Raw genomic sequence first — 14,743 nt, forward strand, 5'->3', positions numbered from 1 at the left:
CTAATACTGCTAACAATAGTACTACTACTAACACTAATACTACTACTGATAACAATAATACTAATAACACGACTGCTACTACTACTACTGCTGACAATGCTAATAATACTACTACTGATAACAATAGTACTACTTCTAACACTTAAAATACTACTGATAACAATAGTACTACTACTAACACTACTAATACTACTATTACTAATAATACTAATAATTATTAGTATTATTATAAATTACTAATACTAATAAGTATGAATACTAATAATACTACTGCTACTACTACTGGCAACACTAATAATACTACTAATACTACTACTACTACTGATAATACTAATAACACTAATAATACTAATACTCTACTAATACTACTGATAATGATAATAGTAGTAATACTACTACTAATAGTAATAATACTACTAATACTAGTAACAATCTCCTTCACACAAGAAATACACACACGGTGTACAAATCAGCTGACTGGAGAGTAATTTCCGACGGTGATAAACACAAGAAATAGAACTGACCTTGTTGGTTTCTCTAAAAACACTACAAGTCCTGTCAAAGACAGGATATGCTCCACTAGAATTGTTGTCTCTGACCGGTGAGAAATTTCGTTTGTTGTGCGAAGGACTCAGCAAGAAGAGATGTGTCAATTCAGGTGCAGTTGTTTATCGTGAGGGAAAGCACAGATAATATGGGCTTTAGTGAATTAACAGTGAAAGTGTAGCAGGGGGCCTCGTATGGACTGCGGTTGTGTCTAGTTTTTGTTATTTGCATTTAAAGATCTTGCTTGTCTTTTGCAAACAAAATCTAAGCTAAGACTTTTACATGAAACATAATGCAGGAGTAGCTGCAGCCTAGGTAGACGTGCCGAAAACCACGTTACGTTGTTATTATTTACTTTATTATTTATTTCTCACTGAACACTAGCGCCCCTCTATGACCACACACTAAACACAGTACTGTGCCACTGTGACCACACACTGAACACAGTACTGTGCCACTGTGACCACACACTGAACACAGTACTGTCGCACTGTGATTTCTCACCGAACACACTACTGTCGCACTGTAATTACTCACCGAACACACTACTGTCCTACTGTGATCACTCCCTGAACAGTACTGTGCCACTGTGATCACACACTGAACACAGTACTGTCCCCACTTAGTTGACACACTGAACACACTACTGTCCCACTGTGATTACTCAGTGAACACACTACTGTCCCACTTTGATCACACAGTGAACACTACTATACCACTGTGATTACTCACTGAACACACTACTGTCCTACTGGGATCACACAGTGAACACTGTACTGTGCCACTGGGATCACACAGTAAACACTGTACTGTCCCACTGGGATCACACAGTAAATAATTAATAATAATAATTGCTTACACTTATATAGCGCTTTTCTGGACACTCCACTCAAAGCGCTTTACAGGTAATGGGGACTCCCCTCCACCACCACCAATGTGCAGCATCCACCTGGACATCCACCTATTAGTAAACACTGTACTGTCCCACTGGGATCACACAGTAAACACTGTACTGTCCCACTGTTATTACACAGTGAACACACTACTGTACCACTGTTATTACACAGTGAACACACTACTGTACCACTCTGATGACATACTGAACACAGAACTGTGCCTCTCAGATGCCACACTAAAAACACTACTATGCCACTGTGATTACTCACTGAACACAGTTCTGTCCAACTCATCACACTCATCACACTCCGAACACACTACTGTCCTACTGTGATCACACTCCGCCCCACTTTGATCACTGTCCCACTGTGACAACACGGTAAACACAGTACTGTCCCACAGTGTCTGTATGAACCCCTCTCTCTCTCAGGTCTCTCGCTCTCTCTCTCTCACTCTCTCAATTCAATTCAAGGTGCTTTATTAGCATGACCGATGGGTACAATCAGTGTTGCCAAAGCAAATAAAAATAATAAAATTAACATGGAACAAAACAAAAAATAGAAGTAAAATAAAATCTACAGACATTTACAACAAAGACATATTATAAAATACTGACATATACTGTTGGCGGCTGGTGCATTATTGGGAGACAGACTCACTGTTCCTCAGGCTGTGACAGGAGATCACATACTGGGCTGCCAGATCAACTGAGTTCCCTCCTCCCTCTCCCAGTAGGATTGGGACCTGTTGTGGTTTTGGCAGGTGTGGGAACTCTGGGATTAGATTTCTGAATTTGGGGAAGAATGTTTCTCTAATCCCAGAGTATCTGTCACAGTGCAGTAGGAAGTGCACCTCTGTCTCTATTTCTCCCCGCTGGCAGTGGGAGCACAGCCTGTCCTCTCTGGACAGCCAGGTCTGCCTGTGTCGCCCAGTTTCTATGGCCAGGTTGTGGTCACTGAGCCTGTACTTCGTCAGGGTCTGTTTCTGTTTGTTATTTTTTATTTTGGTCAAATATTCAGCTAGTGTGTATTGTCTGTTTAGGGTTCTGTAGCATTCCAGTTTATGTTGTGTTTGTGTGTCCCAGTGTGTGAGATATTGCTGTTTGATCTGTGCTGTGATGTGGCTGAGTCTGGGTTGTGGTGCTCTAGCAGTGCTGTCCTGAGGCTGGTTAGGGTTGGTGTGGCTCAGGTCAGTGAGCCTCAGGACCAGCTGGCTCAGGGGGCTTTGCTTTGGGCTCAGCAGGGCTTTGTGGTGGTAGGAATTTTGGTCGCTGTTTTTTAGGTGTAGCCAATACTTTAATATTCTTTTCTGTATGTTTATCAATAGTGGGTCCTGGCCTTATTCGGCCCTGCACCCGTTGTTAGGAGTTTTTCTCTGCACACGGAGGATGTTTCAACAGTTTCTGTGGGCTGTTTGTCCCATTGGGTGTAATCCTGGTCTGTGAGGGGACCCCACACTTCACTGCCGTATAGGGCAATGGGTTGGATTACACTTTCAAATATTTGGAGCCAGATTCTTGTTGGTGGGTTGATGTTGAAGAGCCTCCTTCTTATTGCGTAGAAAGCCCTGAGTGCCTTCTCCCTCAGTGCCTTCACTGCCAGGTCAAAACTCCCGGAAGAGCTGATGGTGAGACCAAGATATGTGTAGCTGGATGTGTGCTCCAATGTGTTGTTGTTCAGTGTGAATTTGTACCTGTTTCCCTGAGGTCTGGATTTCTTCTGGAAAACCATAACTCTGGTCTTGTCCAGATTGACTGTCAGTGCCCAGGTCTGACAGTACTGCTCCAGCAGTGCCAGGTTCTGCTGCAGCCCCTGTTCTGTGGGCGACAGCAGGACCAGGTCATCTGCGTAGAGCAGGAACTTGATTTCTGTGTCGTGTAGTGTGTGACCAGGAGCTGCAGACTGCTCCAACATTCCTGCTAATTCATTGATATAGATATTGAACAGTGTTGGGCTCAGGCTGCAGCCCTGTCTCACCCCGCGGCCTTGGGTGAAGAATTTAGTCCTTTTGTTTCCAATTTTCACTGCACATTTGCTCTCTGAATACACTGATTTAATTATGTCATACACTTTGCCCCCTATGCCACTTTGGAGTAGTTTATAAAACAATCTCTCGTGCCAAATCGAGTCAAATGCATTTTTGAAATCAACAAAGCAGGCAAAAATTTTTCCTTTGTGTTTTTTGTGGATGTGTTTGTCTATCAGTGTGTGTAGGGTGTAAATGTGATCAGATGTGCGGTGATCTGGCAAGAAGCCAATCTGACTTTTACTCAGGACATTGTGTTCGGTAAGGAAGGCCAGTATTCGTGTATTTAGGATACTGCAGAATACCTTCCCCAGGTTACTGTTCACACAGATGCCCCGGTAGTTGTTGGGATCGAGTCTATCTCCACTCTTATAGATGGGCGTGATCAGTCCTTGGTTCCAGGCCTCAGGGAAACATCCAGCTGTCATGATGAGATTGAGGAGTTTGAGCAGGGCTTGTTGCAACTTTGGGCTGCTGTGTCTCAGCATCTCGTTGATGACTCCATCATGGCCACAGGCTTTGCGTGGTCTGAGGGCCTGGAGTTTGTCCAGTAGCTCCTGCTCAGTGATTGGGGAGTCTTAGGGGTTTTGGTTGTCTTTGATAGCCAATTCCAAAATTTGAGTTTTTCAAAAGTGGTTTTGGTCTGATTGATTTGTATTCGGGAGATTTTCAAAGTATGTTTGCCAGATTGTTCCATTTTGGATGGCCAATTCTTCTGGTTTTGATGTGTTTAAGTTGTTCCACTTCTCACAGAAACAGTTCTGATTTAGTGACTCCTCAATTTCTGCAAGTTGTTTGTTTATGTACGTGTTTCTTTTCTTTTTCAGCGTGTGTTTGTAAAGTTTTACCATGTCACAGTACCTGAGTTGCAGATCTGTGTTGTGTGGTTGTCTGTGTTTTTCATTTGAGACTTTTCGTAGTGCATTTCTGATGTTTTTGCACTCCGTATCAAACCACTTTTCTTTTGCTTTTGTTTTTTGGTAGTTTTTTTTAGTTGTTTTTAGCTTAGATTTTGATGCTAGTTTGTGGAATAGGTGATTTAGTTTTTGTGTGGCCAAGTTCATCCCTAGTTTGTTGGTTTGATACGGAGTGTTTAGGAATGTGTCCATCAGTGTCTGAATTTCGTCTCTCATGAACTTGTCTATCTCTCATGTCCTGCAGGCTGACCTGTCTCTCTCCAGGTGTACCTGTTGTACAGACTGACCTGTCTCTCTCCTGTCTCCTGTCCTGTAGGCTGAGCCGTCTCTCTGCTCTCTCCTGTCCCCAGGTGTACCTGTCGTACAGACTGACCTGTCTCTCTCCTCTCTCCTGTCCTGTAAGCTGACCCGTCTTTTCTCTCTCCTGTCTCCTGTCCTCCAGGCTCACCCGACTCTCTCCTGTCTCCTGTCCTGCAGGCTCACCCGTCTCTCTCCTGTCCTGCAGGCTCCTCGTCTCTGCGCCCCGGTGTGCAGGAGAGACGCGAGGGCCGCGTGATCGGACCTCAGCGGCTCGTGGACAAGCGAACCTGCGTCACGAACGGCGGGGAGGAGAAATGACTCTGCTGCTCGCTCGGCGTGTGTGCGCGGAGGTTCTCACGTCTGTCTGTTTTAATGATCTCATGTCGCGCGCGTGCGTGTCACTGTTCACACTACAGAACAAACAGGTCGCCCCGGAACGGCGATCGATGTGAAACTGGCTGTGATCGTGGCGCCCGCAGTCGTGACGTGGCCCGGCTCCCCCCGAGCGCCGGTTCTGCGGTCGTCCGCCCAGCCCGGTCCGGAAGGTGGCTGCTGGAGGCAGGGGAATGATCTGGGAGCTGGCGGGGTGTCGGAGGGGACAGGGGAGCACAGAAGGTGCTAGAAACTTTTGCTCCACCAGTTTGAGAGGGGGCAGACTGACCCCTCCAGGACCAGAACTGGATACACTGACTGACCCCTCCAGGACCAGGACTGGACACACTGACTGACCCCTCCAGGACCAGGACTGGACACACTGACTGACCCCTCCAGGACCAGGACTGGGGACACTGACTGACCCCTCCAGGACCAGGACTGGACAGCCCTGCTGCAGACACACACACACTGACCCCTCCAGGACCAGGACTGGACACACTGACTGACCCCTCCAGGACCAGGACTGGACACACTGTCTGACCCCTCCAGGACCAGGACTGGACAACCCTGCTGCAGACACACACACTGACTGACCCCTCCAGGACCAGGACTGGACAGCACTGCTGCAGACACACACTGACTGACCCCTCCAGGACCAGGACTGGACACACACTGACTGACCCCTCCAGGACCAGGACTGGACACACACACTGACTGACCCCTCCAGGACCAGGACTGGACAGCCCTGCTGCAGACACACACACTGACTGACCCCTCCAGGACCAGGACTGGACAGCCCTGCTGCAGACACACCAGGGTTTACTGGCATCTCCATCAACAACCTCTTTTGTTAGATGATTGCTGTTAGCTTTTTTTTATTTTACTATGTCTCTAGTGTAATAATGGAATTTTTTGACAGCACCTTGACAGTTTAACAGAGAGGACTGCAGACTACTGACGAACAGGGCGACATTTAAGTTTTAATTCCACATCAGTGCAAAGTCCAAAAGGACACCGGCCATCTCTCGGTGGAGGTGGGGCTTCCAGCACATACAGGGAGCGAATCCCTGAGCTCTTGGCTCAGGGGACCACAAGGGCCACCGACTGCAGAAGAGGCCTGGAAAAAAGCAGGAAACCGCTGCCGTTCGACGCGCGACACCAAGAGCACAGTAGGTTTCGGCTCTATTTTTTCACAGCTCCATGGTCGCCCAGGTCAGGCGCCCCGCGTGGTAGCTGTCAGAGAGGGAAGGGCTTAGAATAAGACGACGAAGAGGAACAAAAGGGTCAAGCAGCTACAACGTACCGGTAGTGCATTAGTGCATCGCCACAGACGCGGACCTAAATTAATGCTTGGTTTCAAGGCGAAACTGTTTTTAAGAGGCAGGACAATTCAGCTGAAGGGATTGATTTCTTCCTGCTATCCACTTGTTAAAGAAGAAAAATTCAGAGTTGCTCAAATTCAAGTCAAGTACGTCTTCCTCTGCAACTCCACAGATGTTGACCTGCAGTTCTGCTCCTGTTTCGGTTACAGTAAGATCTACGTGCAAAGACCAAATTCAAACAGATTGTATAATGGTACGTAGATATCGTTTGTTAATGCATAATGTTTTATGGCTCCAGTGGAGCCTCATACCTGCTATGCTAACAATAAAAACAATGATCTTTGCACTTTTATCTGTCCAGCTGATACGGCTGTTAAGAACAGAATGTCAAAACGCAGCATTTTATCAACATGATCAAGCCAGGTTGGTGCATGACTTTGAAATCATGTACAAAGGTTGTGATGTTAATCATTTAACATCTCTGTGTTGGGTTTGATTTCAGTAACGAACCCAGGCTCCAGAGCTATGTCGGACTCAGAAACCATCGAGGTGGCCACACTCGGACGCCCCTTCCAGCTGGGGATGCTGTATGACTGCCGCAGGGACGTACTGATTCCAGGTGAGAGATTCACACTGAGGTGACCTGTCTCCAGCTGTACGACCCTGACAGACACACTGATTCCAGGTGAGAGATTCACACTGAGGTGACCTGTCTCCAGCTGTATGACCCTGACAGACACACTGATTCCAGGTGAGAGATTCACACTGAGGTGACCTGTCTCCAGCTGTATGACCCTGACAGACACACTGATTCCAGGTGAGAGATTCACACTGAGGTGACCTGTCTCCAGCTGTATGACCCTGACAGACACACTGATTCCAGGTGAGAGATTCACACTGAGGTGACCTGTCTCCAGCTGTAAGACCCTGACAGACACACTGATTCCAGGTGAGAGATTCACACTGAGGTGACCTGTCTCCAGCTGTATGACCCTGACAGACACACTGATTCCAGGTGAGAGACTCACACTGAGGTGACCTGTCTCCAGCTGTATGACCCTGACAGACACACTGATTCCAGGTGAGAGACTCACACTGAGGTGACCTGTCTCCAGCTCTATGACCCTGACAGACACACTGATTCCGGGTGAGAGGCACTGAGGGAGAAGGCACTCAGGGCTTTCTACGCAATAAGAAGGAGGCTCTTCAACATCAACCCACCAACAAGAATCTGGCTCCAAATATTTGAAAGTGTAATCCAACCCATTGCCCTATACGGCAGTGAAGTGTGGGGTCCCCTCACAGACCAGGATTACACCCAATGGGACAAACACCCCACAGAAACTCTGCACATGGAGATCTGTAGAATCATACTCCGTGTGCAGACAAAAACTCCTAACAACGGGTGCAGGGCCGAATTAGGCCAGTACCCACTATTGATAAACATACAGAAAAGAATATTAAAGTATTGGCTACACCTAAAAAACAGTGACCAAAATTCCTACCACCACAAAGCCCTGCTGAGCCAAGAGCTGAGCTCAAAACAGAGCCCCCTGAGCCAGCTGGTCCTGAGGCTCACCGACCTGAGCCACACCAACACTAACCAGCCTCAGGACAGTACTGCTAGAGCACCTCAACCCAGACTCAACCACATCACAGCACAGATCAAACAGCAGTATCTCACACACTGGGACACACACACACAAACAACATAAACTGGAATGCTACAGAACCTTAAACAGACAATACACACTAGCTGAATATTTGACCAAAATAAAAAATAACAAACAGAAACAGACCCTGACGAAGTACAGGCTCAGTGACCACAACCTGGCCATAGAAACTGGGTGACACAGGCAGACCTGGCTGCCCAGAGAGGACAGGCTGTGCTCCCACTGCCAGCAGGGAGAAATAGAGACAGAGGTGCACTTCCTACTGCACTGTGACAGATACTCTGGGATTAGAGAAACATTCTTCCCCAAATTCAGAAATCTAATCCCAGAGTTCCCACACCTGCCAAAACCACAACAGGTCCCAATCCTACTGGGAGAGGGAGGAGGGAACTCAGTTGATCTGGCAGCCCAGTATGTGATCTCCTGTCACAGCCTGAGGAACAGTGAGTCCGTCTCCCAATAATGCTCCAGCCGCCTACAGTATATGTCAATATTATATAATATGTCTTTGTTGTAAATGTCTGTAACATGTCTGTAGATTTTATTTTACTTCTACTTTTTGTTTTGTTCTATGTTAATTTTATTATTTTTATTTGCTTTGGCAACACTGATTGTACCCATCGGTCATGCTAATAAAGCACCTTGAATTGAATTGAATTGAAATTGACTCACACTGAGGTGACCTGTCTCCAGCTGTACGACCCTGACAGACACACTGATTCCAGGTGAGAGACTCACACTGAGGTGACCTGTCTCCAGCTGTATGACACTGACAGAGACACTGATTCCAGGTGAGAGACTCACACTGAGGTGACCTGTCTCCAGCTGTACGACACTGACAGACACACTGATTCCAGGTGAGAGACTCACACTGAGGTGACCTGTCTCCAGCTGTATGACCCTGACAGACACACTGATTCCAGGTGAGAGACTCACACTGAGGTGACCTGTCTCCAGCTGTACGACCCTGACAGACACACTGATTCCAGGTGAGAGATTCACACTGAGGTGACCTGTCTCCAGCTGTATGACCCTGACAGACACACCGATTCCAGGTGAGAGGTTCACACTGAGGTGACCTGTCTCCAGCTGTATGACCCTGACAGACACACTGATTCCACGTGAGAGGTTCACACTGAGGTGACCTGTCTCCAGCTGTATGACCCTGACAGAGACACACTGATTCCAGGTGAGAGACTCACACTGAGGTGACCCGTCTCCAGCTGTATAACCCTGACAGACACACTGATTCCAGGTGAGAGACTCACACTGAGGTGACCTGTCTTTCACCTCTATGACAGATTCCAGGTGAGAGCAATACTGAGCTGAGCTGTATGGACCCTCTTTAGATTCTGATCTGATGCAAGTTCGATGTAAGTTTTCTCTACACATCAAAGACCCAGCTCCTTCGACGTCTGCCTCTCCACACTGCAGATCGCTACTGAATCCTATTGGTTGCCATGCTGCCTGATAGTCTGGCTCCTTCCTACGACTTCTGCTCCTCCTGCGTCATCAGGCACTGTACACCCACGTTCACAGTCCTTGGTGTTCCCAGGGACAGAGTGTCAATGATAAGGTCACTTCCTCCCCAGCTTCCAGTCATACCCATCTGGCTCCAGACTGGTGCAGTGTCGTCCCCTAGCGTTAACCCACAGTGGAAACTCCACCTGGTTCCAGTCTGGTGCAGTGTCATCCCCTAGCGTTAACCCACAGTGGAAACTGCATCTGGCTCCAGTCTGGTGCAGTGTCGTCCCCTAGCGTTAACCCACAGTGGAAACTGCATCTGGCTCCAGTCTGGTGCAGTGTCGTCCCCTAGCGTTAACCCACAGTGGAAACTCCATCTGGCTCCAGTCTGGTGCAGTGTCGTCCCCTAGCGTTAACCCACAGTGGAAACTCCATCTGGCTCTAGTCTGGTGTCGTGTCGTCCCCTAGCGTTAACCCACAGTGGACACTCCATCTGGCTCCAGTCTGGTGTCGTGTCGTGCCCCTGGAGCAGTTGGGGTTGAGGACCTTGCTTAGGGGCCCAATGGAGTAGGATTCCTCTGTCGGCTGCGGGATTTGAACCGGCAACCTTCCAGCCACAGGAACAGATCCTCAGCCACAGAGCCACCGCTCCGCCCCAGAAGAATATTGACATTCCCTGACCAGGAATCGAACCCGGGCCGCGGCAGTGGGAGCGCCTAATCCTGACCTCTAGACCACCAGGGACGCTACAGCGACACTTGACCGCGCAGCTGAAAGATCACTCCCTGTAGCGCGACAAGCTTGCAAAGCCCCATGAACACCTCTTCTATTTCTTGTCTCCCCGCAGGAATCACGTTATGGGACGCCGAGACGCTGCAGAAAGACATCGACGTGCGTCCTCAGCCGAACACCGATTTCCAGATCATTGCGTCCGACTCCACGGAGGACAAGGCGTCCGCTCTGAATGTGGAGGCCTCCCTGGAGGCGAGCTTCCTCTGTGGGCTGGTCTCAGTGAAGGGCTCGGCGAGTTACCTGAACGACAAGAAGACCTCGAAGAAGCAGTCGCGGGTCACCCTGCAGTACCGCACCACCACGCGCTTCGAGCAGCTCACCATGGACCACTTAGGAGCCGGAAACGTGCAGCACAGCAACGTCTTCCAGGAGGGGTCGGCCACGCACGTCGTCACGGCGGTGCTGTACGGCGCGCAGGCCTTCTTCGTCTTCGACCGGGAGGTTTCGGCAGAGGAGAAGCAGCAGGACGTCCAGGGCAGTCTGCACGCGGCGATAAAGATGATCCCGTGTGTGTCGATCGAAGGCGAAGCCTCCCTCAGAATGACGGACGAGGAACGCCAGCAGGCGGACAAGTTCAACTGCAAATTCTACGGGGATTTTGCTCTGGAAAAGAATCCGGTGACGTTCCAAGACGCCATCAAGGTCTATTCATCTCTCCCACACCTCCTTGGAAAAGACAGAGAGCACGCCGTGCCCATGAAAGTCTGGCTTTACCCACTGACAAAACTGGACTCCCAGGCTGCCACAATTGTCAGGCAAATCAGCATCGGGTTAGTTCGCCGATCCCAGCGTATTTCAGACAAATGGATGATTATATCGTGCGGTGCCAAGATCTGATGAAAGACGCGACTGCGATCCAGTTTCCAGAGATGAACCAGAAACTCCTGCGGTTTAAAGACCTGTGCGTGGAGTACAAGCTGGTCTTTCAGAAATCTCTGGCCAGGCTGCTGCCGGTCATCCGCGGAGGCGGCGAGGAAGAGGGCCGACTCGTCGACCTCCTGAGCGGGAGAGAGCGCTCCCCCTTCCGAAACGCCCTGCTCGCGCAGTTCCTGGAAGACAAGGAGCGGGAGCTGAACGTGCTGAGATCTTACCTGCAGATCATGAGCGACGTCACCGTGGCCCCCTCCAGCAGTGACCTGGACCAAGTCGTGCTCGATTCGTCGAACGAGTACGTGGTGTGCTTTGCGTTTACATCGCTGAAGCAAAGGGAGCAATACCTAAACATCTTAGAAAGCTATCTGACCTCCTCCGAACGAGGGACGGGTGAAGAGCTAGCTCCTGATCTCGAGCCAGAGGGAAGATGGGGAAAATGGTTCAGGTCGGAGGAAGTCACAGCCCTGACGCGGGAGAACATCAGACTATTCCTAGACTTCAAGAGAGAACAAAGGCAGACCGAACGTGAAATTCTGTGTGGCGTCAATCTACGACGAGGTCCACATCGGATCTTCCGTTTACCTCTTCGAAAGGGGGGCTCTGGCCAGCAAGCACTTCGAGCTGCCTTCCCAGCCGGGGGTACCGGCCGTGCTGACAACTCTGCACGACTCCGTCCAGCTGGCGTTCCGCCCGCCGAAGTACGGCGCCGGCGAGATCGTGAGGTATCGGGTTCTGTACCAGAAGTCGAGTGACTCAGCTTGGAGGGAAGTGGACACCGATGACAACAAGCCAGAGTTCACCGTGTCGGGGCTGGACCTGAACGCTTCGTATCGATTCGGCTGTCGGGCGGTTTGCAAACCCGGAGTCGGCTGTGCCAGCGACGCAACTCCTTCCTGCAAGACTCTTCCTTCAGCCCCCCCCGGAGCTCCTCAGCAGAAATCAACAGGACCAAACTCCATGACGGTCACCTGGGACATGCCCACCTCTGTGGGACAGGGAGTCAGCGTTACTTCCTACGAAGTTGAATACAGAGAGGTCTTCAAGGGGGCAACGGATGAGCAAGACAGCAAAACATGGACGAAGCTCAAAGTCAGAGGGAGGGTGTGCACTCTGGAGAACCTGAGGGAAGGAAGTTCCTACATCGTCCGGGTTTATTCCGACTGTGGCAAAGAAGGCAAGAGTCCACCGAGCCCCGAGACTCCAATAACAATCCCGAAGGACAGCAGAGTCAAGTCAGGGGACGTCAGTCGTGTTAAAGTACAGAGCGACCACTTCCTAAACTTCTCCACTTTGATAGAGCGCGGGCAGCCTTCCTTATACAGGCTGTCGCTGGAACAGGAGCCCACCGACGAGCAGCATTTCCAGCGCTTCGCGTTCGGCAGGAAAGTAGAAGAAGGGAACAATAAGGTCATCATCCTTCTGGGGGCCACGGGGGCAGGGAAGACCACCCTCATCAACGCGATGATCAATTACATCCTGGGCGTGCAGTGGGAGGATCGGTTTCGATTCAAGCTGATCCACGAGGAGACCAACCGCTCGCAGGCGGAGAGTCAGACCTCCATCGTGACGTCCTACGAGCTCCACAACCAGAAGGGATTCGTCGTCCCCTACTCCCTCACGGTCATCGACACCCCGGGGTTCGGAGACACGCGGGGACTCTCTCGGGACAAGCTGATCACAGAGCAGGTGAAGCGCTTCTTTACCAGCCCCGGCAGTGTGGACCACATCGACGCCGTGTGCTTCGTGGTTCAGGCGTCTCTGGCGCGGCTGACCTCCATCCAGCAGTACGTCTTCGACTCCATCCTCTCCATCTTCGGGAAGGACATCGCCGAGAACATCCTCGTCCTCGTCACGTTTGTGGACGGGAAGGACATCCCCGTCCTGGGCGCTATCGAAGCCGCGGGCCTGCCCTGCCGCAAGAACCGGAAGGGCAAAGCGACGCACTTCGAATTTAACAACTCCGCCCTTTATACACAAAACGAGAGGCCCGACACCGATTCCAACGGGGAGGGCTCCGGGAGTGACGACGAGGAAGAGGACGACAACAAGCTGGAGAAAATTGTCTGGACGAACAACGTGAAGCAGCTGAAGAGGTTTTTCCAAACGTTGGAGAAGACAGAGGGGAAGGACTTGGCGCTGACGAAGAAAGTCCTGGAGGAGCGCGAGAGGCTGGAGATGGCGATGGCGAGCCTGCTGCCTCAGATCTCGGCCGGGCTGGCGAAGCTGAGCGAAATGAAGAAGATCAGGGCATGTCTGGAAAACGAGCAGGCCAACATGGAGCAGAACAAGAACTTCGAGAGAGATCGAGGAGCTGGTCCCGAAACGGAAGAACACCAAGCATCTATCAACAAACTGCAACAACTGTCTGGTTTCGTGCCATTCAGGATGTTTCCTTCCCACGCCAGGAGAAATCAATCTCTGCGCCGTCATGGATGACGCTGGATTCTGTGTGATCTGTCCAGGTAACTGCCACTACTCCGCTCACATATCCGAGATGACGATGTGGGAGTACGAAGTGGTGAAGGTCATGAAAACAGTCAAAGAACTCAAGGACAACTTTGTGAAGGCTTCCGGCAAGTTCATGTCGACGAAGGAGATGCTCGAGAAAATCGAAATGGACTTCGAGACGATCGAGGACCGGATCATGCAGCTGATCAGGCTTTCCTCCAACTGCCTGGCGCGGCTGGAGGAGATCGCCCTGAAGCCCAACGCTCTGTCCACGGCCGCCTACATCGAGCTGCTCATCCGCAACGAGGAAGAGGAGGCCCGCCCGGGCTTCGAGGACCGCATCGCCGACCTGCGCAAGATGAAACAGAACGCCGAGATCCTCGCCAAGATCGCCAACAACGAGAAACTGCTGCCGGAGGAGCGCAGGATCGTGAGGGAGAGAAACGAGAGGCTGAGAAAAATTGCTCAAGACGTCAAACTGGCGAGCTCCGTAGTGAGAGCCTGGACTGCAGGACAGTGAACACGTTCCACACCGCCCGAGAACTCCTGCAGGACACTAAACATGTTCCACACCGGCCGAGAACTCCTGCAGGAAACTCCATCTTGCGTTAAATCTCGAGTAAACCAAAACACAGAACAATGTTCGGGTTTTGTAAAGTAACTGTTCCTAATAGTTCAACTGAAATAAAATAATAACTTAGTTCTACTCAATCCCTTAGTTTTAAAATCTACAAAAATCATTTTAAATTCTCTAAATTCAAAGCTTTCCTTTCACCAGACCTCCAGCCAGACTGATGTTGGCCTCTCTCTCATGCTGTCGGGATAAAGCTGCCTTTCAAATCAATCGGCATCCTGCTGCAACAGATGATCTACAGTATGTAACGTCCACAGGGGAAAGTGTGGTTATAGATTATAAAGACCGCAGGACACCTCAGGGTTTGCAGACAACGGTCAGACGAGAGAAGGCGTCTCTGCCTTTCCTGACCACATCTCCTTAGCAGAAGATCTGAACACAGATCAAACGCTTCTAAGGAACAGTTCTCAACACGTCAGTGTGAATTTCAAATTGCATTTCAATGTTTTTTGTCTGGCGTCTGTACTTGGTAGATCC

The 14,743-nt window shown here is 50.1% G+C and overlaps 2 protein-coding genes across 2 annotated transcripts in view; both read left to right on the forward strand.

Moving 5' to 3' along the window:
* LOC138243467 (GTPase IMAP family member 4-like) overlaps positions 1–14,743 on the forward strand; it is a 194,051-nt gene that overhangs the window by 161,086 nt on the left and 18,222 nt on the right. The window lies entirely within an intron of this gene.
* On the forward strand, positions 6,892–14,152 carry LOC138243360 (uncharacterized). Its single transcript, XM_069198930.1, is given in 5 exon segments — positions 6,892–7,001; positions 10,367–11,101; positions 11,104–11,629; positions 11,778–13,498; positions 13,647–14,152. Coding segments are annotated over 5 exon segments (3,582 nt in total). The 5' UTR covers positions 6,892–6,907.

The sequence above is a fragment of the Lepisosteus oculatus genome, chromosome 14 (assembly GCF_040954835.1).
Source record: "Lepisosteus oculatus isolate fLepOcu1 chromosome 14, fLepOcu1.hap2, whole genome shotgun sequence".
Taxonomy (NCBI): Eukaryota; Metazoa; Chordata; class Actinopteri; order Semionotiformes; family Lepisosteidae; genus Lepisosteus; species Lepisosteus oculatus.